The sequence below is a fragment of the Ornithorhynchus anatinus genome, chromosome 5, assembly GCF_004115215.2.
Source record: "Ornithorhynchus anatinus isolate Pmale09 chromosome 5, mOrnAna1.pri.v4, whole genome shotgun sequence".
Classification (NCBI taxonomy): domain Eukaryota; kingdom Metazoa; phylum Chordata; class Mammalia; order Monotremata; family Ornithorhynchidae; genus Ornithorhynchus; species Ornithorhynchus anatinus.
In genome coordinates this window covers 373,029-397,108 of record NC_041732.1, presented here as the reverse complement: position 1 = coordinate 397,108, position 24,080 = coordinate 373,029, and the positions used below count along the sequence as shown (strand labels likewise).

The 24,080-nt window shown below is 59.6% G+C and overlaps 2 protein-coding genes and 1 long non-coding RNA gene across 3 annotated transcripts; 2 read left to right on the top strand and 1 right to left on the bottom strand.

Annotated features, from left to right (window-relative positions):
• The first annotated feature begins 1,273 nt into the window (after positions 1-1,273).
• NPHS1 (NPHS1 adhesion molecule, nephrin) lies at positions 1,274-15,767 on the top strand. Its single transcript, XM_029065201.2, has 29 exons — positions 1,274-1,451; positions 1,682-1,897; positions 1,988-2,110; positions 2,321-2,449; positions 2,850-2,931; positions 3,207-3,310; positions 3,510-3,631; positions 3,867-4,038; positions 4,370-4,539; positions 4,816-5,011; positions 5,295-5,419; positions 5,685-5,850; positions 6,097-6,226; positions 6,918-7,090; positions 7,265-7,405; positions 7,590-7,730; positions 7,905-8,026; positions 8,227-8,392; positions 8,669-8,825; positions 9,358-9,509; positions 9,743-9,854; positions 11,021-11,202; positions 11,314-11,370; positions 13,094-13,210; positions 13,483-13,507; positions 13,707-13,815; positions 13,916-14,012; positions 14,778-14,872; positions 15,352-15,767. Exons 1-29 carry the CDS (start codon positions 1,370-1,372, stop codon positions 15,484-15,486), a joined length of 3,798 nt encoding a protein of 1,265 aa, XP_028921034.1. The 5' UTR covers positions 1,274-1,369; the 3' UTR covers positions 15,487-15,767.
• LOC114812139 lies at positions 12,611-20,646 on the bottom strand. The gene is made up of 4 exons (XR_003759773.2): positions 20,584-20,646; positions 17,952-18,091; positions 17,430-17,613; positions 12,611-12,673 (listed from the first exon to the last, which is right to left on the bottom strand). It is a non-coding gene; the product is annotated as an uncharacterized LOC114812139 (long non-coding RNA).
• On the top strand, positions 17,320-20,364 carry UPK1A (uroplakin 1A). The gene is made up of 7 exons (XM_029065317.2): positions 17,320-17,476; positions 17,898-18,098; positions 18,777-18,851; positions 18,993-19,100; positions 19,507-19,686; positions 20,112-20,195; positions 20,320-20,364. Exons 1-7 carry the CDS (start codon positions 17,408-17,410, stop codon positions 20,362-20,364), a joined length of 762 nt encoding a protein of 253 aa, XP_028921150.1. The 5' UTR covers positions 17,320-17,407.
• Positions 20,647-24,080: the final 3,434 nt, after the last annotated feature.

Sequence of the window (24,080 nt, the reverse complement as noted above, 5' to 3'; positions counted from 1 at the left end):
TCAACGCCAGGGGGACTCCGTGGCTGTGGGGTCGTGGGGTCCCGCGGGGCAGGAAGGCCGCCCGCCAGTTCCATCCTGGCTAAATTCCTCAGCCCCTGAGGCGCCGGCTCAGCCCCGGGTCCTCCCCCATCTTGGACCTGGACCTCTGGACATTTGTCTTAATTAACATCTTATTCTTATCAAGTTGGCGGGGGGGTTTTACGGTATTTGTGAAGCACTTACTATGTGCCAGGCACTGTACTAAGCGTTGGGGTAGATATAAGATAATCAGGCACATAGTAAGCGCTTAACAAATACCAACATTATTAGGTTGGACACAGTCCATGGTCCTACATGGGGCTCACGGTCTTAATCTCCATTTTACAGATGAGGGAACTGAGGCACAGAGGAAAGTAACTGGCTCAAGGTCGCACAGCAGGCACATGGTGAAGCCGAGATTATTCATTCATTCATTCATTCATTCAGTTGTATTTATTAAAAATTGTGTCCTCTGATTCCCAGGCCTGTGCTCTATCCACTAGACTGCAATACTTCTCTATCATTCCATCCTGGTGTGTTTGTCCTGCTTTCGTCTGTATCCTCTCATTCTCCCTTGGTTTTCCCCTGGCTGTAACTGACTTCCGGCCGACCAGCTGGGCCACTGATTCCCCCGCTGAACTGGGCGCTCCTTGAGGGCAGGGGCCGCGGGTGGGGGGGGGGGCTCCTCTCTCAAGGGCTGTACTCTCTCAAGAGCTCTGGACTCTTTCCGGCTCCAGGTAAATGTGGGGCAGGGGATCGGAGTGGGGGAGGAGAAGGGAGAGAAGAGGAGAAGGAGGAGGAAGAGGAGAAGGAAGAGGAAAAGGAGGAGTGTTCGGAAGAGGAGGAGGAAAAGGGAAAGGAGGGGGAAAGGAGGAGGAGGAGGAAAATAAGGGAGATAAAAGGAGCAGAAGATGGGAAGGGGGAGAAAGAGGAGGAGGAGAAGGAGGAAGAGGAGGAAAGAGGAGGAAAGAGTAGGTGGGATGGGTCTGGGGAGTCCCTGAGCCCGGCTCAGCGGTATTTCCTTCCACTAGATCTTCGGGAGGCGGCAGCGGGCCCTCTGACCTGCGCCCCCGGGGGAGGGGAGGCTGCGGCGGGAGGATCCCTTGTGGCATGTGCTGACAGGGGACTCCGCGCCTCGAACTTCGCCTCCCCCAGAATCGGGGCGGGCTGCGGGAGGGGAGAGCGGGGAGAGCGGACCGGCGACGAGAACAACAGGCGGGAGGAAAGAGCGCGGGACGGCCGACGGACAGGGCGGCGGGAGGGTGGGCGGACGGAGCTGACGGACGGACGGACAGAAGGAAGGACGGACCGAAGGCCGGGACTCGGAGAATCAGGCTCAGGAACCCGCAGAATGGGCGGGGAGGGACCCCTACGGAAGGCGGCCCCCCTCGCAGCCTGGCTGGTCCTTGTCCTCTTGGCGCTGCTCGGGGGCGGTGAGTGCCCCCTTCCCGGCCCCAGCCCCGACCCCCAACCCCCAGTCCTCTGCTCCGGCCTCCGGCCCCCGGCTCCAGGCCCCCGATCCTGATCTCGGGTGATTTCTCGAGAGGAGCCCAGGTGGTCGGGCCCAGCGCTCCGAGCGCCAGCCTTTGCCCTCTCCCAGCCCTGCCCTCCTCCCGGCCCGGCTCTGGAGCAGCCCCGCTCATCCAGGGCTCCGTTCGCCCAGGAGTGGGGGCCCAGGCCTCCGAGGCGCAGCCTGCCCAGGCCTTCCGGACCCTGCCGGACAATGTGACCGTGAAGGAGGGGGACGACGCCGAGCTGCGCTGCGGAGTGCAGGGCGTGCAGGGAGACGTGCAGTGGGCCAAGGACGGGCTGCTTCTGGGCACCGACCCCCGGATCCCCGGCTTCCCTCGCTACAGCATGACGGGGGACCCCCGCAGAGGTGAGGCCCCCGCGCCCACGCCCCCCGCCGGCCCTCGCCTCGACCCAGTCACGGGCCCCCACCTCCCGGCCACCCCCCTTCCCTCCTCAGGGGACTTCAACCTCCGCATTTTGTCCTGCGAGCTGAGTGACGACGCCACCTTCCAGTGCCAAGTGGCCAGATCGGAAAGTAGTCCCGGGCTCGTGTCTCCCAGCGTCCTGCTTACGGTGCTAAGTAAGAGCCCGGGCTCACCTCCAGCCCGGTCCAGCCCGGCCCTGCTCCCTCTCCTCCCCTCCCGCCGGGCCCTGGGCCTCGCCCTGTTCCAACCCCGCATCCTTCCTCCTCTTGAGATCCTGCCTTTCCTTCTGCGGTGAGGGTGGGGAGGGGGAGGGGAGCCTGGGGAGCCTCTGTACTGTGACAGAGCCTTTTAGTTCCCCCTTTTAGTCCCCCCTAAAGATGTGCAGCTGAGCCCCGAGGCCGGGACCATGGTCACCTGGGTGGCTGGAGAGGCGTACCCGGTCACGTGCGTGTCTGGAGGCGCCAAACCGGCGGCAGAGATCTCCTTCCTCCTCAGTGAGTGAAGGGTGCGGAGGGACGGTGGGGGCCAGAGGGACGGAGTGGCCAGAGGGACTGAGGGGACAGAGAGAGTATGGGGCAGAGAAAGTGAGGGAACAAGGTAAGAGGACAGGGATAGTGAGGGAACAGAAAGAGTGAGGGGACAGAGAGTGAGGGGATAAAATGAATGAGGGGGACAGAGTGAGAGGACAGAGTGAAGGTACAGAGAGAGTGAAGGGACAGAATTTGTCAGGGGACAGAGTGGACAGACTGAGAAGATGGAGTGTGAGTGGGGAGAGTGAGACAGTGAGTGTAGAGTGGGAGAGGACACAATGGGGGGGGGGGGGCGTTTTCTATCCCTGGGGGAGCGATGGCGGTGTGTCAGTCCCGGCCCCTCAGAGCCCGGAATGTTCACCAGGCGGCCGGCTGCTTCCCGACCCCTCGGTTGACGTTGGTCCCGGACTCCAGGAGAAACTCTTCCGCACTACAGCTGAAGTCAGGTGCGGGCCGGGCCGAGGCCTGGACGCGAGAGCCTTCGGCCGAGAACCCCGGCCTTCTTTTCCTGCCTCCCTCACCCTCTCCTTTGCCCTTGCTCCTGCCCCCCGCCCCCGCTCCCTGCCCCTTGTCCTCATCCCCCGCAGCTCCCCGTATCGCGCAGCTCTCCTCCGCTTCCGGCACCCCACTGCCTCCCCCAGGGCCCCCGCCGCTCCGCGCCGCCCCCCGGACGCCCCGCTTCTCCCCGCCGCCCCCCGCAGCCCCCGGCCGCTCCCCGCAGGGTGACGCCTTCGGCGGCGGACGACGGGAAACAGTTGGAGTGCCAGGCGCAGCACCCGACCCTGGGGACTCCGGTGGCCGCGGCTTTTACCTTGAACGTCCTGTGTGAGCCCGGACTCGGGCGGGGCCAAACTGGAGATCGCGGGGGGCGGGATCGCGCGGGGGTGGGGATCCCGGGAAAGGGGACGGGGAGGGAGCGGGTCGTTTGAGGGAGGAGGGGCCTCGGGGTAAGGGGTGCCCTCGGCTGGGAAGGGAGGCAGAGAGCGTCGGGGCCCAGGTTGACCCGTTTCCCGGGCCCCCGCAGTCCCCCCCGAGCCCCCCACTATCGAGTGGACGGGGGAGCTCCGCGGCAAGGCCGGGGAAACCCTAGAGCTTCCTTGTGTGGCCCGTGGCGGGAACCCGCTGGCCGCGCTGCAGTGGTTCAAGGTAAGGCTCCAGGGAGCCTGGCCCGGGCAAGGTGGGCCAGGGGTTCGAGACAGGGGGTGCGGGACACAGGGGGCATGGGCCGGGGAGCGGGGTCGGGAGAGAGGAGATACAAAGGGTCCTCAAGGGGAGAAATCCCCTCCCGCCTCGGTCGTGCGCTCCATCTGTTCTCCTGCCCTCCCTCCCGCTCTCCCTCTCTCCTTCCTCCCGGTCTGACTCCCTCGGTCCCTCCCCACAGGACGGGCAAGTGGTCTCCACAGTCTGGGAGACAGACCACGTCCAGGGCCTGGCCCGCAGCGTCCTATCCCTGAAGCTGCAGGCAAAGGACAACGGGGCCCAGCTCAGCTGTGAAGCCCAGAACAGCGTTTCCCCGGCCCCGCAGACCTCCAGCCTCATTCTGCGGGTACTCTGTGAGTGCACGCCCCGCCGATCCCGCCGACACCCCCCGGCCCCACCGCGGCCCCTCTCCTCTCCTCCCAGTCCCGAGTCCCCACCCCCAAGACTGCAAGCTCATCAGGGGCAGGGAATGTCACTGTTTATTGTTGTAGTGTACCTTCCCAGGAACTTAGTTCAGTGTTCTGCACACAGTAAGTTCTCAATAAATATGAACGAATGAATAATATCAGGGTTGCGGGGGCGGGACAGTGCCGGCGGAGAGAGGCCGGATTCCAGCTTCTCCCAAGCCCCTGATCCAGACAAGATCGGGGCCAGGACGCTGAGGTCCCTCCGCCCCCGCCGCAGTCCCTCCGGAGCAGACCCGCATCCAGTCCGTGTCTTCCGACACCTTCTCGCTGGAGGAGAACAAGACCAAGACTCTGCTGTGCATCAGCGAGGCCAGCAACCCTCCCGCCCGCCTCACCTGGTGGCTGGGCTCCCAGGAGCTGCGGGCCACCTTCTCCAACCTCACCGAGGTATCTCGGGCCGGGCCGCCCCCGGAGGGAGGCGGGGAGAAGCCGAGAAGCCGGCCGGAGGGGTGGGCTGGGAAGAAGGGGGTGAAACGCCAAAGGACCTAAGAGGAGGGGTGGAAGTAGGCCTGGGAGAAGCCCCGAAAGGATGGGGCAGCGAGAAGCGGGCAGGGGGTTGTGGTCCGGGGGAAGCCGGGCAGAAATGGAGAGCAGAGGGAGGTGGCGAAGAGCCCAGGAGAAACGGGTAGAAGGTGGTGACCACTGACCAACGGAGACTCCCAGGCCCAGCACGGCGGCCAGGTCAGCCGCTCTGAGGTGTCCTACACTGCTCGGAGGGAGGACAGTGGGCTGAAGCTGACCTGCGAAGCTTTCAACGAGGATTTCAAAGAAGAGATCTCCAAAGAACACCGCCACGGCCTCCCAGAGCGAACCCGGGAGAAGCCCAAATGGCACAAATCCGTGACTCTCAGTGTGACTTGTGAGTGCTGCCTCTGCCCCTCATCCACCCATCCCTCCATCCACCCATCCACCCACACATCCATCCACCCATCCATCCATCCATCTACCCATCCGTCTACCCACTCACCCATACCTCCACCCGTCCATCTACCCATCCATCCAATCAGGAGTATTAAGTACTGTACTAAGCGCTGGGGAAAAGAAATGTCAGGGGGCACCAACCCCAAGTGAGCCCTCCCTGGACCCCACCCAGCATCCCCTTGGTTCCCCGGGCCAGACTGACGGGTGTCCCCATCCCGCAGACCCCATCCAGAAGCTATGGATTGATGGCCCCCCCCAGGGCCGCACCTTCCGAGCAGGGACAAGGGTGAAGCTCGTGTGCCTGGCTAGTGGGGGCAATCCCGAGCCCAGGCTCTTCTGGCTCAAGGTCAGCCCCCGCCGGGGCCCCGAGGGACGGAAGGCCGGAAGGGGGCTTAGGGGGAGGGGGCGGGGACGGAATGGAAAGGGATGGGGCTAGAGGAGGCGGGACAGTGGGAGGAGCCGGAGAAGCAGCCCCAGCCGGGAGGCCGGATTTGGGAGCTTGCGGGAGCACGGACCGCGGGAGGCATTGGGGTCCCGGTAGGGCCGTTAGGGCAGGCCCACGGGTGAGGACGGAGCCGGACCGCACTGCACCCCTTTCCCAACCTTCTCAGAATACCATGGACATCAAGGATACGGACCCGCAAGTGAACTCGGGGAACACGGTGTCCCGGGAACTGCTCCTGACCCTGGCGCCCAGCGACAACAAGCTCAACTACACGTGCAGGGCCAGCTCACGGCGGCCCCAGTTCCGAGTCACCACCTGGTTCCATGTGCAATGTGAGGGTGGGGCCTGTCGGGAGGGGCGGGGGCAGGTGGGGGTAGAGGCGGGGCCAGATGGAGGTGGGTCGGGGCCAGGAGATGGGGCCGGCCGAATTGGGCAGGGGAGGATGGCGGTGCGGAGTGAGGGCGGGCTGGGCCGGGGTGGATGCGGACTAGGGCCCGGGGCGGAGCGCTGGGGAAGCCTTGGGTCTTCTGAAAGGGGAAGGGCCGTCCCCAGTGGGCCTTTCCCCCCGTCGTGACCAGTCCCCCCGCTCAACGTGACCATCCGCCCGGACAAACCCGTGCTCCGGCGTGGGGACAACGTCACCCTGACCTGCTTCAGCCGGAGCAGCAACCCACCGGTCAACCTGTCCTGGGACAAGGAGGGAGAGAGGTAACTCTTAGTCTCTCCTCTCCAGGAGGGGAAGACATGACCCTCAGCCCACGGCCCCCTTACCCCCAAAAGGGGAAGAGGCCACCTGGTGAAAGAGCCCGGGCCTGGGAGTCAGAGGGCAGGGGTTCGAATCCCGGCTCGGCCATTTGCCTGCTGGGTGATCTTGTACAAGTCACTTCACTGTGCCTCAGTTTCCTCATCTGTAAAATGGGGATTCAATACCTACTTGTCCTCTTACTTAGACTGCGAACCTCATGTAGGACAGAGACTGTGCCTGTCCTGATTATCTTTTCCTTACTCCAGCGCTTAGTACCGTGCTTGATACCCAGTACTTTACAAATACAGTGATTATTTTCTTTCTAATCCCGGCTCTGCCGCTTGTCTGCTGTGTGACCTTGGGCAAGTCACTTAACTTCTCTGTGCCTCAGTTACCTCATCTGTCAAATGGGGATGAAGACTGCTAGCCCCATGTGAGACAACCTGATTACCTTGTATCTTCCCCAGCGCTTAGAACAGTGTTTGGCACATAGTAAGCGCTTAACAAATACCAACATTATTATCATTATTATTATTATTATTAGGTGACCCACAGCCTCCTCATCCACCCAAGAGAACTAGGGGATCCTCAGGCCCGGCCACCCCCCGGCCCTCCCCTACAGGGCTGTGCCTCTGATAAGCTCCTTCCGCATAGTCTGCAGGGGAAGGACTTGAAGAGGGAGAAAGGTTCCTTTGGCAGTTTCTCGGTCACGGAGAAGCTGAGGCTCCTGGTGTCCTCGCGCGACAACGGGAACCGTGTCACCTGCCGCGCCCACAGCGCCGAGCTCAGGGAGACCGTCAGCGCCTTCCACAGGCTCAACGTGCTCTGTGCGTGCGGCTGCCAAGGCCACGGTCGCCCCACCCACCCACCCACCCACTCACCCAGACCCACGCTGACCCCCTCGCTCGGCCCTGACCCCTCATCCTCCTCGCTCATCCCCACGCCCTATACCTCCCTGCCCCCTCACGGACCCCTCCCTTCCCCTTCCCTCCCCTCTTCAGACCCCCCGGAATTTACTGGGGAGCAGGTGCCGGTGGTAGAGGCTCGGGAGCACGGTGGGGCGGTGCTGTCCGTGTCCGTGTCCGCCAACCCGCCTCCGCGGGCTTACAACTGGAGTTTCCGGGGCTTCGAGCTTAACTCAGGTGGGGGGCCGGGCCGCGGAGCCCCAGCGGCGGGGGGTGGGGGGCAGGGATTCATTCATTCGTTCAATAGTATTAATTGAGCGCTTACTATGTGCAGAGCACCGTACTAAGCGCTTGGAACGTACAGTTCGATAGGGGGAGGGGGCGGCAGTGGGAGCTCCTCTCCTCTCGGCCCTCCCCGCAGACGGGGGTCCCCGCCACCGGGTCCGGCCAGGAGGGGCCTTAGAGCTGTGGAACCTGACGCGGAGCGACAGCGGTCAGTACCAGCTGCTCTGCCAGAATCCCGAGGGGGTCAACCGGACACTGATACGGCTGGACGTGCACTGTGAGGGCCTGTCCGGACGGGCTATAGGCCAAGGGGAGAAGAGAGGGGATGGGAGAAGAACGAGGAGGAGGGGGTAGAAGGGAGGTGGGGAGGGAGAGAGGAAGGGAGGAGGAGGGATGGAGGGGACTCCCGGCCTTGCTGCGGCCCGCGGTGCCCAGTCCGTTCTCCCCGCAGACGCACCCACCATCCGCAGCATCCGGGACCCCATTGAGGTGGATCTGGGGGGCTCGGTGGACATAATCTGCATCGCCGACGCCAATCCCGTCCTTCCGGGGATGTTCCGGTGGGCGTGGCTGGTGAGGGAACCCCCGCCCCACCGAACTCTCTCTCTCTCTCTCGCCCCTCACCCCAGTTCTCCGGCACTCCGGTCCGGAGCCTTGAAGGGAGGGACGGAGACGAGGGGTGGGCGGACCCAGGACGGTGGGCGGTGCAGCCGGGGTGGAGCGGTGGGAGGGGCTGGGCCTGGGGGGCGGCCGACGAGAAAGTGGCTGTGCAGGGCGAGGAGGAGCTGAGCCTGGAGGAGTTGGAGCGGACAGCCGAGGGGACCAAGGGGCGCTTGCACATCCGGGGGGCCACGCTGGCTCAGGCCGGGGGTTACCAGTGTGTCGTGGACAATGGCGTCCCCCCACCGGCCCAAGCGCTCACCCGACTCATCGTCAGATGTGGGTTCCTCCCCCACACAGCTTGCATATCCCCAGGCCCTGTGCACCCCCTCCCCAGCTTCTGTGCACCCCCTCCCCAGCCCGGCACGGACCCCGCCTCTGCTCCAGCCCTGCAGCCTCTCCCCGCCCCAGCCCGGCACAGACCCTGCCCCAGGCCCCTGCCGATGGTCATCAGCTCTCCCCCCAGGAGCGATGCCCCTCCCCCGGCCCTGAGAGGCCCCCACCGTCGGGTGACCCGGGCCTCGCCCTGCCCTCCCTCGTCCCCCGCCCCCGCAGTCGCGCCACGGGTGGAGAGCACCGTGCCATCCGCCAAGGTAGCAGTGACCGGAGACAGGACCGGCTCAGCCACGCTGCACTGCCGGGCCCACGGCGTCCCCGACGTCACCTTCAGTTGGGCTAAAGGGGGCGTCAGCCTCGACCTCCAGGATCCCAGGTGGAGATCTCTGCCCAGCAGACACTGGCTCCTGCAGCCCCTCCCCTGCAGTCCCTCCACTGCCCCGCCCAGCACAGTAATTACACCACTTTCTGCCAGCTCGGACACAGCTGCCCCTCCCCATCACAGACAGTTTCCCCCCAGCACGGTAAAATCACAGCTTTCTCCCAGTTCAGTCCAGACACAGCCTCCTCCCAACTCAGACACAACTTTCCCTCCCCTTTGCGGAGAGCTTCCTCTGAGCATAATACATTCATAGCTTTCCCCCAGTCCAGCAGAGACCCAGCTTCTCCCCAGAACAACCCAGCACAGATCCAGGTTCCCTCTAGCATTATACAAGACATTCTCTGCATCCACCCTGTCTCAGGTTTTTTGCTACAGTCGGCAGGCCCAACCGTGTCATTCATCCCTCGTGTCTCTCCACCACCCTTGTCTCTCTCCCTCCATGTCTCCCCTCCATCTTCATCTCAACTTCCATGTTCCTCCATGACCCTTGTCTCTCCTGTCTCCCTCCCCGTACCTCTCCCGGCAGGTACACAGAACACACATACCACCAGGGCACAGTGCACAGTAGCCTCCTCACCATCGCCAATGTCAGTGCTGCCCATGACTACGCCCTGTTTACCTGCACAGCCACCAATGCCCTGGGCACGGACCACACCCACATCCAGATCGTCAGCATCAGTAGGGAGGCCTGGCTGGGGGAGTTGGGGGGGACCTGGCTGGGGGTAGGAGGCCTGGGGGCTGTGAGGAGGAAGGGAGTTTGGAAATGGGGCAAGAGGGAGGGGAAATGCTGGCTGGCTGTCAGTGAACTGGCCAGCCTGCCAGGGAGGAGATCCCTGCTGATGGACCTTTCTGTGGGGAAATGAGCAAACAACGGGAAGCTGAGGGCCATGGTTTGCTGGTCTTCCCGGAAGGTCGCCCGGATCCCCCAACGGGGTTGAAGGTTGTGAGTGTCTCCCACCACTCGGTGGGACTGGAGTGGCAGGCGGGATTCAACGGAGGCCTGGACCAGCGCTTTCGGGTCAGGTAGGAACCAGGGGCATGTTTGGGCTGGGGTTGGGAGATGGGGGTGGGCCTGGACTGGAAAGCAAGCTTGGCTTAGCGGATAGAGCATGGGGCTGGGAGTTAGAAGGACCTGGGTTCTAATTCCAGGTCTGCCACTTTTCTGCTGTCCATTGTGGGCAGGGACTGTCTCTCTTTATTCTTGTATTGTACTTTCCAAGTGCTTATTACAGTGCTCTGCACATAGTAAATGCTCAATAAATATGTTTGAATGATTGAATGAATGACCTTGGGCAAGTCGCTTCACTTCTCTATGCCTCAGTTACCTCCTCGGTCAAATGGAGTTTAAGACCGTGAGCCTTAAGTGGGAAATGGACTGTGTCCAACCTGATGATCTTGTACCTACCCCAGAATTTAGTACAGTGCCTGGCACATAGTAAGTGCCTAACAAATACCATTTGAAAAAGTCCTCTGGCTGGATCAGGGCTGGGTTTGGGCTGGGGCTGAGGAGGGCTTTCACATGTTGCCCAGAATTCCAGACTACAGGGCCCAGCTCCAGGAACCGTTAGGATTTTCCTGGAAGTTGGTTTGAGATCATTTTGGAGGTACAGAGGCTGCTACTGCACAGCAATTCATCTATTTGCTGAGTATCTGCTGGGTGTAGTATGCTATGCTGTATGCCTGCTTTAGGCAGAGCACTGCACCTTGTGCCTCCTGTACCTCCTATAGTAATAACATTAGTTCTAAAAGTAGCGATAGTAATAATAATAGTAGTAATACTAGGAAGAGGAGGAAAAGCAGAAAGAATAATAGTATTTAGTAGTAATAACAGTAATAGTAGTAGCAGGCAGCAGCATTTATTGAGCACCCACTTGGAAAGTCCAGAATAATGAAGTGACATGTTCCCTGCCCACAAGGAACTTACATTCTAAAAGGAGAGACCATCATAAAGACATCCATAACACTGACAAGATAAATCTACAGTGCACCCAAATATATACATAAGTGCTAAGGACTAGGGGAGAGGCTGGAGGTGGGGAGATTGGTGAGGAGGTCGATGCAGTATTAGCAAGGAGACCGGAGTTCTGAGGAGGGCGGGAGCCATTTGGGTGGGGAGGAAGGGGAGGGATCCCCAAGGGGCTAGAGCTGAACCAAGCCTCTCCCTGCCCACGCCCCTTGCCCTCCCGCAGGTACGAGGCTCTGGACACCCCCGGCTTCCTGTATGTGGATGTCCACCCCCAGCAGGCCACGACCTTCACACTGACTGGCCTGCAGCCAAGCACCCGTTATCGCTTCTCCATCCTGGCCCTCAACGCCCTGGGCGAGAGTGACTATGCCGACAGTGGGGCTCAGCTCCCCGTCACTACCCAAGGTGCTGGAGAGACTTCGGGGGTGGGAGTCCAGAGCCCATCCTCCTGGTTCTGAAGGCCAGGTGGGGCCTGGGCGGCTGCCTGGGATGCCTTGACCCTCTGACTCCCTCCAGATGCGGAGCAGACGACTGAGGAGGACAATGCAGAGTTCCCCACAGAGCAGCCTGAGGGTGAGATGTTCCTCCTCCCCTCCTCCTCCTCTTCCTCCTCTCCCCAATTCTCCTCCTGCCCCCAATTCTCCCCTCACTCCTCCCTCCTCTTCTTTCTCCCCACTCCTTTTCTTGCTCTCCATACCTTCTGGGTCTACATACCCACTCCACATCACCCTCTCCATTAATCAATCAGTGGTATTTATTGAGCACTTACTGTGTGCAGAACACTGTACTAAACTCCTGGAGGAGTACCATACATAAGAATTGGTAGACAAGGAATTTACGTTAAATTACAGATGAGTGGAAATGGCAGACTATAAGGATACGTACGAAAGTGTTGTGGGGCTGAGAGTGGAGTGAGTATCAAGTGCTCGGGAGGTACAGATCTAAGTGCTGAGGTGACACAGAAGAGAGGGGGCATAGGGGAAATGAGAGTTTAGTCGGGGAAGGCCTCTTGGAGGAGGTTTATTTTTAGGATGGCTTTGAAGATGAGGAGGATGGTGGTCTGTCGGATATGAATGACGAGGGAGTTCTGGGTCAGAGGGAGGAAGTGGTGAGGAGTCAGCAGTGAGATAGATGAGATTGGGGTAGAGTGAGTAGGTTGGCATTAGAAGAGTGAAGTGTGCCAACTGGGCTGTAGTAGGAGAGCAGCAAGGTAAGGTAGGAGGGGGCGAGCTAATTGAGTGCCTTAAAGCTGATATAAAAAGTTTCTGTTTAATGCTGAAGGTTTTTGAATAATGAGGAGGTATGGACTGAACTTCTTCTAGAAAAATGACAGGGACAGCCAGCAGAGTGAAGTACAGACCGAAGTTAGGAGAGGCAGGAGGCAGGGAGGTCAGAGAGGAAGCTGTTACAGTAGTCAAGGTGGGATATGATAAGTGCTTGGATCAGCGTGGTAGCAGTTGGGATGGAGAGGGGAGGGAGGATTCTTGAGGTGTTGTGAAGGTAGAACTGACAGGATTTGGTGACACTGAATATGCAGGTTATATAAGAGAGATGAGTCCAGGATAATGGCAAGGATATAAAGCTTGTGAGACAAGGATGATGATGATGATCATAATAATAATAACAATAATAATAATACTTTGTGGTATTTGTGAAGCGCTTACTATGTGCCAGGCACTGTATTCATTCATTCATTCAATCGTATTTATTGAGCACTTACTGTGTGCAGAGCATGTACAAGAGGAACAGGAAGGCTCAGTGGAAAGAGCCCGGGCTTGGGAGTCAGAGGTCATGCGTTCCAATCCTGGCTCTGCCGTTTGCCAGCTGTGTGACTTTGGGCAAATCACTTCACTTCTCTGTGCCTCAGTTACCTCATCTGTAAAATGGGGATGAAAACTGTGAACCCCACGAGGAACAACCTGATTACCTTGTATCCCCCCAGCGCTTAGAAAAGTACTTTTCACATAGAAAACGTTTTACAGATACCACCATTATTATTACTAAGTGCTTAGAAAGTACAATACAGCAATAAAGAGAGACAATCCCTGCCCACAACGAGTTTACAGTCTAGAGGAGGGGGAGACAGACATCAAAACAAGTAAACAGGCATCAGTACGAATAAATAGACATAGATATAGACGTAAGTGCTGTGGGGCAGGGGGGAAGAACAACTAAGTGTTGGGTTGGATAAAAGCAAATTAGGATGGAGGTGTTGTCTACAGCAGTGGGAAAGCCAGGGGAGGACTGGGCTTGGGTGGGAAACTGTGGAGTTCCGTGCCTTTGCGGTGTCTCCTAGACTCCACCGCGGTTCCCCTCCTGCCTCTGCTCCTCGGCCTGGGGGCGTTGCTGCTCGCGTCCAACGCCTCCATCCTGGGATGCGCCCTTTGGAAGAGGAAGCAGCGCCCCCTGGAGGGTGAGGGCGGACTCGCACCCTCGGGGATCCGGCCCACGGGTCACCTCGGGGATCCGGCCCACGGGTCACCTCGGGGATCCGGCCCACGGGTCACCTCGGGGATCCGGCCCACGGGACACTTCGGGGACCTCGGGGATCCGGCCCACGGGACACCTCGGGGGCGGCTCCAGACCTGGGCTGGGTGAACCCTGGGGTCACCGCAGGGGGCTCTCCCTGCCCACCATCCATCTTGGAGTGACCTTAACGCCTCCCCCCACTCCCTTCTGTCTCAGAGGCAGTCAAGGATAAAGAAGAGGGGTAAGAGGCTGGTAGGAGTGCGGCGGGGGGGTGGGTGGGAGGTGATGGCTGGGAAGAAATAGGGGAGGGGAAGGGGCTTTCGGTGGGCGGGCTTGGCAGACGGGGGCGGGGGGAGAGGTGTCGGGCCCGCAGCAGTGAGAAGGAGAGGCCCATTCTGGGAACGGACACCTCCCCCGCACACACTTCCCTGCCTCCGCAGCTCGGAGCCCCCCGCCGGGAATGAGTACGAGGAGAACCAGGGTCGGGCCCGGCGAGACAGCGGCAGCTACAGCGGCAGCTACAGCGGCAGCGACTCCCTGAGCACCGCGGTGAGGGACAGAAAGCGGGAGGGGGTGGGGGTGGGGGAGGGGATGGGAGGGGCTGGGGCAGGGGCATCCTGACCCCCCATCCCCCGCTGTCCCCGAGCAGGGCAGCAGTGCGGAATCCTGGCCCCATCGCCCCCGCCCCCGCCGGGACCTAGCGCTGCGGCTTCTCCCGGCCCTGGAGGAAGAACCCCCACGGCGAGGTGATTGGCAGAGAGCCTCCCCCCCTCCCCCGCCCACCTCCACACTCCCAGGATTCGCCCTTAGGACCTACCTGGGGAAAGCCTCCTCCCCCGCCTTGGGTCCCAAGGACCCCTTTTGGACCCACCTAGGGCTCCTCCGGCCTCCTCTACCAGGGGTCATTACGGAGCTTGTGGAGGGGGCCTCGTCCAGTGCCCAGGAAGGTGCTTCAGAGGGCTGGGGCAGCTGTGAGGTTCGGGAGCGGGACCCAGGCTCTCAACCCGACCCACTCCACCTCAGGCCTGGGGCTAAGTACACTACGTCCACCCGTTCTGGCCCCCAGGACCATACTGGCCTGAACTGAGCTCCAGACTGTAGGTCCCCACCCTGCCCTATGACCATAGAGGGGAGAACCCCAGCTTGCAAGTGGGAATACGGTCCTGAGAATCAGAAGCACCTGGGTTCTAATCTCGACTCTGCCACTTGTCTGCTGGGTGACCTTGGGAAAGTCATTTCACTTCTCTGTGCCTCAGTTGCTTCATCAGTAAAATGGAGCCCCATGTGCGGCAGGGACTGTGTCCAACTTGATTACCTCGTATCTACCCCAGGGTTTAGAACAGTACCTGGCCCATAGTAAGCACTTAACAAATGCCACTGACAAAAAAAAAACCTCCACCCCACCCCATCCCCGGAACTCTACAGGAGCAAACCTAAACTCCCCCCGGCTCCGACCCCTGGGTCCCTACTGGGCCAAGATCCAGCCGGGAACCCCCAATTCCCACCTCTAGGGCAAAGGTTGCACGAGTACGAGGAGGTGGGAGGGCCAGGGCCCCTCTACGCTGAGGTGGAAGGGGCTTATCTCCCCTACGAAGACCCCTATGTGGTGAGTTCATTCATTCATTCATTCTATCTTATTTATTGAACGCTTACCGTGTGCAGAGCCATTTCTCTCTCCCTTCGGCCTACCCTGCCCTGGTCGGTCCACCCCCATCCCTTCATTCTGGCCCCTCCTCCACCCCTGCCACTCTTCCCCCCTGACCATGCCCCCTCCTCTCCGTCCCGCCCCTCGTGGTGGTCCCCGGGCCCAGGACAAAACTGTATTCCTAAAGGGATCCGAATGGAAGGAAGCCGGTGGGCGGGGAGAGAAAGATCAGGGCTGGGAGAGCAGGCTGGCTCGAAGAAGGCAGAGAGGGATGAATGCCTCCGTCTTCGCCGCTCGCCGGCGCCCCTGGGACTGAACCGGTGGAATTAACCTTTTTGAATAGACAGACCACCCTCTTTTGGACCCCAGTGGTACCTTCCTCCCTCCCCTTCCCCCTCTCCCCTCCCCCCCAGTGACGCCCTCCCCCTCTCTTCTGCCAGGGAGCCAATCAGCCAGGAGGATGGCCAACAGGCAACTACGAGGAGCCACTGAGGGTCTACGATGCAGTTGCAGAGGACCCTCCTCCTGGGGGGCAGGACTATCTGCCTTTTGAACTGAGGGGAGAGCTGGTTTGAGGGGCCCAGGACCAATTTTGGCTAATGTCCAGTCCTGAAATCACCACTCTGCTGAGCTGGGTGGCACCTTCAACCCCCACCTCAATTCTCCCTTCTGCCTCCCCCAAACTCCTTCTTTTCCTCGCTGCCGCCCCAGTCCCCAAGACCGGTTGGCCAGGATAGGTGATGTCTTTATTTTCCATAAATACCTCCCGGCTGGAGGTCCCATGCCCTTCCTGGGGGCCGGTCTAGTGCTGACCATACCCGACCATCAATAAAAGTAGTGTCATCCACTCCCCCCACCCTGTCTGCTGTGACTGAATTCACTAAATCCCCCCACCCCCTCCCACCAGACTCACCAGCCTCCAAGCACCTTGGAGTCTCATGTTCTAGTCCCTGGCTCTCCACTGGACCCCCATTTTCAATCAATTAACCAATCGTATCGATTGACCACCTACTGTCTGCAAAGCACAGTTCAAGGTGCATTGAAGTAAGTGTACAATGGGTTAAGTAGGAGCCATCTCTTCCCTCAAGGAATTTACAAACCAGCAAGAAAGAGAGATACTAAATTAAATGACAGGTAGGGGGAAGCAATAGGGTGTAAGAGAGATAAATGCTATAAAATGTTTTAGGGAGTGATGGGGGTTGGTAGCAGGTTAGACTTACCCTAAGTGTCTAGTCGACCCGGAAGTGCTGAAGTGGCAGTTGTGGGGATACAGGATGGGGAGAGGAGAGATTAATCAGGGAAGACTCCTTGGAGGAGGCGGGATTGCAGAAGGGCTTTAAAGGTGGAAAAAATTGTAGCCTGCTGGTTGAGAAGGGAGAGGGAGGTCCAGGCAGGGACAGGACAGGGGCAAAATGTCGATGGTGGGAGAGGTGAGAATGAGGTGCAGTGAGTAGGTTGATTTGAAAGGAATGAAGTGTGAAGCAGAAGAGGAGGGAGGATAAATAGCGGATAGAAAGCCGAGTACCCTCCGCCAGTACAGCACTTATATTGTACTCTCCCATGTGCTTAATGCAGTGCTCTGCCCATAATAAGTGCTCCATAAATACCAGTGATTGATTGATGGATGGATTCTGCCTGAGATGGAGGTGGACGGGCAGCCATTGGGGTTTTTTTGAAGAGTAGGGAGACATATGCAGAGCAATGTTGAAGAAAAATGATTGGGTCAGCAGAGGGAAGTCTTGACTGGAGGCAGAGAAATGCAATCAGTGAGGAGGCTGATGAAGGAGGGAAGCTGAGTGTGCCTACTCTTTCCTGCTCCCTCCCAGACCTAGCGGTCCCGGCCTCCCCATCCCCTTATATTCAAAGGTCTAGTGCCCTGGGCAGCCCCTAGCCCACCTCGGGTGGTCACCTCATCTTCGGGCACCTGACGGACCGGCCCCTCCCGGGCACTGCCCCAGCCCCGCACCCCGGCATCTCATCCAACAAGTCACCCCGCCATGCGGCGCCCAACTAGAATTTCAGGTTCGGTGGCCATCTCCCTCCCCCGACTTCCCGCTCCCCACCTGCCACTCTCCCGTCCGCCCGGCTCCATCTCTTCCCCGGTTCCCCATCACCCCTCCCCCCGCCCCATGGAAGCCAAGCTCTGGCCAATCCTCTGGCCAGCCCCAGCCTCCGTCTCTCCCCCTTGCCTCGATACCTCCCCCTTCCCCCATCCCCTCTCTCTTTCCCCTTGCCCCAGTCCCAGCCCTCGCTCCGGGCCCAATCTCGGCGGGGCAGCTCAGAGCCCCACCCTGGGGAGCTTTAAGGAGCTGCCCAAGGTTCCCGCCAGAGGAAGAAGGGCCGTGAGGAGCGGAGAAGGCAGATAGCGGAGCCCCGAGAGAGCAGCGGGAGGGCCGCCCCCACCCCCCGCCCCCCGCAGCTGGCAGTGCAGCTGGGTAGGGGTCGTCCAGGGCAGCTAAGCGGGTGGGAGGAGGGAGCCGCGAAGCAGAAGTGGGCATGGAAGACGAGAAGGGTTCACCTGCGCTGGTCGTCGCCTGTCTGATAGTGGGGAACGTCGTCGTCCTGGTCAGTGCCCTGCCCCGGGCCGGGTTTCTCCGAGGGAGAGGTCGGGGCGGGGGGCGACTGCGGCCTCCCTGGAGGGGCAGGGCCCCGGGAGAAGGCTCGGGCGAGCTCCCAGGATTGGGGAGAAAAGGCTTCCCCAGCTGTGGGAAGCAGAAGGTTGAGAGGTCATGGGGAGAGAGAGGCTACCCCCACCCGCCCCCCAACCCCAAGAAGGGCGCAGCCCTACTTCCCCTGGCTGCCTGCCCAAGGAGGTGAACGAGGATAGCAGGACCCCCGCCCCGCCCCACGAGGATCGATGATCCCCGAGATTGACGGTCAAGCCTAGATTCTCTCGAGGCCCGGGGGTGCGAATCCAGGAGGAATGGCGGTGGTAGAGGGGGTCCGGCTGCACACTGACCCCCGCCCGCTGACCCCCCGTCCCCAGCTGTCCGGGCTGGCGCTGTTTGCCGAGTCCGTGTGGGTGGCGTCTGACCCGTACCGCGTGTATCCGACGCTCGGCGTGTCCGGGAAGGACGACGTCTTCGCCGGGGCCTGGATCTCCATCTTCACTGGTTTCGCCTTCTTCCTGGTGGGCAGCCTCGGCCTCGTGGCACTGCTCCGGCGGAGTCGGCCCATGGTCTTGACGGTGAGAGCGGGGACCCGACGGGCCGGCGGGAGGGTGGGCAGAGGAGGAGAGGGCAGAGGGAGGCCAGGGACAACAGCAGGAAACGAGAAGTAGGGGCAGCTGGGGTTTAAGTAAATACTCTCCCCTTCTCCCCCCATCCCCGCTGAGTCCCTTCTGGGTTCTCATGCCCCCCCCCACCCCACGAGCCCCACCACCCATCTGACAAGAGGGCGTTGCTGTTCGAGGCCCTCTGTCATCTCTCCCTCCCCCAGACAGATAGCCAATCAATCAATTAATCCTCATTTCCTCTTCTCCCACTCTCTTCTGCTTCGCCCTTGGATTTGCACTTTTTATTCACCCTTCCCTCAGCCCCACAGCACTTGTGTACATCTCCGTCATTTACTTATATCTGTTAATGTCTGTCTCCCCCTGTAGACTGTAAGCTCGTTGTGGGCAGGGAACGTGTCTGCCAACTCTGTCATATGGTACTCTCCCAAGCGCTTAGTACCGGGCTCTGCACATAGTGAGGGCTCAATCAATACGACTGATCAACGGTAGTGGCAGGGCGCCTACTGAGAGCTTAGCCCCCTAACGAAGGGCTGCGCTTTCCGGAGCGCCTCGCTGGGTGCTGGGCACAGAGTGAGCGCTCATTAGGGCTGACTGAACCGGGTCTGACCGGCCCCGCCCCGCCTTTCCCAGTATCTGGTACTGATGCTGATCGTGTACGTGTTTGAAAGCGCCTCATCTATCACCGCACACACCCATCGGGACTACGTGAGTTGGGGTGGCGGGAGGAGGAGGGAGCCGGCGACCTGGGCAGGGGTGGGTGTGGAGCTCAGTTTCCCCCTGTGGGTGGTGCCGCGGAGGGGGAGGGGGCATTCTCGATGCGAAGGCTCTGCCTCCCCGCCCCGTCAGATGGTCTCCGACCCGTCGCTCATCACCAAGGAGATGTTGACGCACTATGGCGCCCCCAGCCGCCAGGGCCGGGAACTGACCCGCCTGTGGGACAGCATCATGGTGGAGGTGGGACCGGCAGGGCGGGGGCTGGAGTGGGGGGTATGTGAGGGTGGAAGACCATGGCTGGGGAGAGGCGCGGAAGGGGGCGGAGCGGAGGGCAGCGGGCTCTGGAGGAAAGGCCCTGACAGCCCAAGTCAGTCAATCAATCAATAATCAGTCGATAATGTTTATTGGCACCCTGTCGTTCTCCCCACTCCCTCACACCTCTCCCCTTTTATCTCCTCTGCCAGGGTAGCCCCTGTGGACAGGGAACATGTTAACCAACTCTCTTATTCTGTCCTCTCCCAAGCACTCAGTACGGTGCTCTGCACACAGTAAACACTCAGGAAATACCTTTGATTGATTGATTGGGTCCTGGGTGAGGCACCCTTGGTCTCCCTGCTTCCCTCCCTCCCTCCTTCCGTCCCCCCAGAAAGAGTGCTGTGGGACTTTGGGGCCTCTGGACTGGGTGCACTATACATCGACATTCCGCACCTCGATCCCTGAGGCGGTGTTCCCCTGGCCGCCTCCCTGCTGCCGAAGGGACCCCAACTTCATCCCGCTCAGCGAGGAGGGCTGCCGCGTCGGCCATCGGGATTATATCTTCACCAAGGCACGGACACGCTGGTGACCCCCCAACCCCGGCCCCTGATCCCGGATCCCTGGCCCCAGCACCCCATCTCCGGCCTCGTCCCTGCCGCAGCCTCTCACCTTCCTGTTCCAATTATAATAATGAAATTTATTAAGCGTTTACTATGTGCCAGGCACTGTTACTAAACGCTGGGCTGGACACAAGCAAATCAGGTTGGGTACAGTCCCTGCCCCACATGGGGCTCACGGTCTCAATCCCCATTTTACCAATGAGGCAACTGAGGCACAGAAAAGTGAAGCGACTTGCCCAAGGTCACACAGCAGATAAGTGGAAGAGCCGGGATTAGAAGCCAGGTACTTCTGACTCTCAGACCCGGGCCTCTATCTAGACTAGGCCACGTGGCTTCTCGGCCTCCTGGCCCACCTCTCCTTCTCATCTTCCCGCAGGGTTGCTTTGAGCACATTGGCCACGCCATCGACAGCTACGCTTGGGGGGTTTCCTGGTTCGGATTTGCGATCCTCATGTGGACCGTGAGCCGGGGAGCCGGGGAGCCGGGCGGCAGGCGGGACCGGGAGGGAGGGGGGAGTCCGGGGCGGGAGTTGAAAGGGAGCTCCGGATGGCTGCCTTCTCTGATTTCAGGCCCTTTCCCCGCAGTTGCCTGTCCTCCTGCTGACCCTGTACCATTACACCACCCTCTGAGCCCCCGGAACGCCAACCCCTGAACCCCCGGCCCCCTCCCAAGCCCCAGAAATCCCGCCCCTCGAGACCCCGAACCCCTACCCCTCGGGCCCCCCGGCACCTCTCACTATGAACCCCCAAAATGCGGCCCCCGAACCCCTGGCTCCCCGCCCTCTGATCTCCCTGGAAAGCCGCCTCCTGAGCCCCTGGGACGTCTCTCCTGAACCCCCTGTAGCCCACCTCCTCGGCCTCAGGAGTCACTTGGCAGCCGCCAATCCCCCGCCTTTTCCCTCCCCGTCTCCGCCCCGGCTTCGTCAGTCTCCCCACCGACTGCAGAAGTCCCTCCTCACCGGGGCCGTCCCTCTCCTCCCCACCCCCTTGCTCTCCCTATTGGCTCTCTCCTCTAAAACGCCCTCGTCCTGTGGACAGAGGGAACTCTCCCCGCCCCTCTCCTTTCCAATAAAGCTCTGTCGCCCAAATCGTTGGTTTCGCCTTGGCTCTGTAGGTGTGTGGCTGAAAGCCTCTTCCTGGACCCTCTCCTGCACCCCCTTTTCCCAGGCCTCCTGGGTGGGAGCAGCCTCGTTCGCTTGCCTCCTTCTATCGGAGGAGCCGCATCGGCCCCTGGGGATCGGCCTCGTCTTCGCAGAGCCAGGCGGGGACTGGGGAGGAGGAGACGGCTCAAAACCTCTAGAGGAGGGGTGGGAATGCCAGGGTCCTGACCTCTCCGGGACTCTCCCGCAGGACTGAGAGGCAAGAGGGTGAGCATGGGGCATGGTGAGAGAGAAATGGGTCACCCTCGGGGAGAAGCGAGATTCTGCAGCCTTGGTGGGGTGTGGAGAAGCTCCAAGAAGGCACAGTGAACCAGATGCACATCTGAGATCTGGGGCTTAGGGAAAGGAAAGACAGCCAGGGGGAATGCCATCCCCCACTTTAGCCACCCCCCCAACATCTCCCCCATCTGAATTTAGAGAAGTCAGGTAGCCTAGTGGAAAGAGTCAGGAGATCTGGGTTCTAATCTGGGCTCTGTGACCCATCTGCTGTGTGACTTTAGGAAGGTCATTTAATGTCTCTAAGCCTTAGTTTCCTCATCTGTAAAATGGGGAGAAAATACCTGTTCTCCTTTCTCCTTAGACTTTGAACCCCACTTGGGACAAGGACGTGTATGATCGGCTTGTAGTGTATTTACCCATGGGCTTAATCAATTAATCAATCTGTGAGCAGATCGATCGATCAATTACTACTGAACTGACAGATTCACCCACAGAAACACTCTCTCCACTCTGAAAGAGTTTACAGTGTAATGAGGCCGGCAGGCAGGTCCAGAGAAGAATCATTTGCAAACAGTGGGGGCAGGTGGGAGAACTAGACTAGAACAGGTAAGTAACAGCTGGAATGTATTGGGATGAGTAGCTGCTTAAATGACTGGATGGACGAGAAAATAAATTAGAGAAGGAGTCCGTTAGCCGAGGGTGGTGCCGGGCTCGTGGGACTCCCGGGGGAATGTGGAAATGCAGATTGGCAGGTTTGGGGACGAGGGAGTGGCAGAAGCAGTAAGGTAAAGGTTTGGAAGGGGCAGGCCAGGGGGTGGAGCGGCAGGGGATGAAGCCTGGGCCGCTCTGGGAAATAATAATAATGGTATTTGTTAAACTCTTATATGCCAAGCACTGTTCTAAGTACTGGGGTAGATACCAGGTAATCAGGTTGTCCGATGTGGGGCTCACAGTCTCAATCCCCATTTTACAGATGAGGTAACTGAGGCACAGAGAAGTTAAGCGTTTTGCCCAAGGTCACAGAGCAGACACGTGGTGGAGATGGGATTAGAACTCATGACCACTTCCAAGCCCCTGCTCTTGCTCCTAGGCCATGCTAGACACCGTGAAAGGCAGGGAGGTGTTTGGGGCAGTAGTTCTGTCTTTCACCCTTCCACCAAGAACCACCCCACGCAGGGCCGCCGCTGCCTTCCCAAGCCCGGCTAAGGCCCCGCACCCCGAAAAGGTCCTGTCGGGGTGCAGGTGAGGCAAGGAAGCCAAAGCGGGACCCGCAGTTGCTATTGCACATTGCGCCTAAACAGGCCACCCTCCACTGTCGTGAACCTTGAGGGCTTCAGCGTTTCACGACCCTGAGGGGCAGGATTCCTGACCCTCCCTTGCCTAGATGGGGACGCCGAGGCACCGACAGAGGAGGTGACTTGCCCAAGGTCACAGAGCAGGTCAGTGGCAGCGCCGGGACTGGAACCCTTGTCCCTTGACTGTCAGCCCGGGCTCTCTCTCGATGAGCCCGTGCAGTGACCCTGCTGCCGTCCATTCTCCGGGCTCGACCCATCCCCGCGGGCCATCCTCCGCACTTGACCTCGCCGCTAGATAGTAGGAGACTGACTGTCCCACGCTGGGAGCCCCGGGGGAGCCCCAGGTTACCGCCCCAACCGCCTCGAGGCGGGGAAACGGCGGCTCCCCGAGCCCGCGGCCCTGCGGCCGCCTGGGCGAGGGCCCGTGCAGTGACCGCGTGTGACCAGCAGGGGGCAGCAGAGCGCGCAGACCGGCCTGAACGACGGCAGGTGCAGGGGCAGAGAGCGGCCAGCAGGGGGCAGAGGAACGCGCGGACCAGCCTGGGAGAAGTCACGTGCAGTGGCGGCAAGAGGCCAGAGGGGGGCAGCAGGGCGCGCAGCCCAGCCCGGGCGCGGTTATTGGTGCGGCTATTTCATTCCGTCCTCCTCGAGCTACTGCTACCTGTTCTCTCCAACTTCTCCTCTCTCCTGCTCCCACTATTTATAAATAATTCACCGTCCGTCTCCCCCTTTAGATAGTAAACCATTCTGAGCTGCGGGTATCAGAGCGAGTTGTCAAAGAGGCAGATTTTGGGCTGTGTTTCCCCATGCCTCAAAAACCTCCAGTTCCCCTCTGCATCGAGCAAAAACTCCTCACCATCAGTTTGAAGGCACTCTAGCAACTCACCCTTTTTTACGGTATTTCTTAAGCGCTTATTATGTGCCAGGCACTGTACTAAGCACTGGGATAGGTACAAATTAATCAGATTGAACACAGTCCAAGACCCCCATGAGACTCACAATCCTAATCCTCATTTTACAGATGAGGGAAAAGAGGCACAGAGAAGTTATGTGACTTGCCCAAGATCACACAGCAGACAAGTGGTGGAACCAGTATTAGAACAATTAGAATAAATTGTAATTTATTTATTTATTAGTCTCTGTCTCCCCCTCTAGACTGTAAGCTTATTTTGGGCAGGGAATGTGTCTGTTCATTGTTATATTGTACTCTCCCAAGTGCCTAGTACAGTGCTTGGCACACAGTAAGCACTCAATAAATACAGTTGAATGAATGAATATATGAATGAGAACCCAGGTCCTTTTGACTCCTAGGCCCCCATACTCTCTTTTCTTTGACTTTCACTTCCCCCATATTTATTCTATTAATTGTGATATTTGTTAACTTACTATGTGCTAAGCACTATACTAAGCACTGAGGTAGATGCAAAATTATCAGGTTAATACAGTCCCTGCCCCACATGGGGTTCACAATCTACAGAAGAAGAAGAACAGGTATTAACCCCTATCTGACACAAATCCACAGCCCTGGATTACCTCCACAGTCTGCTTCCCCTGCTCCTGTGCACGATCTGTGGAGTGCTGCTGGCACAAATCCAGGTAGCCTCATCTGCTTTAATACCATCCTCTGTTTTGCCCAGCAGCATTATTTCTCCATCTTTATTAATAACAATAA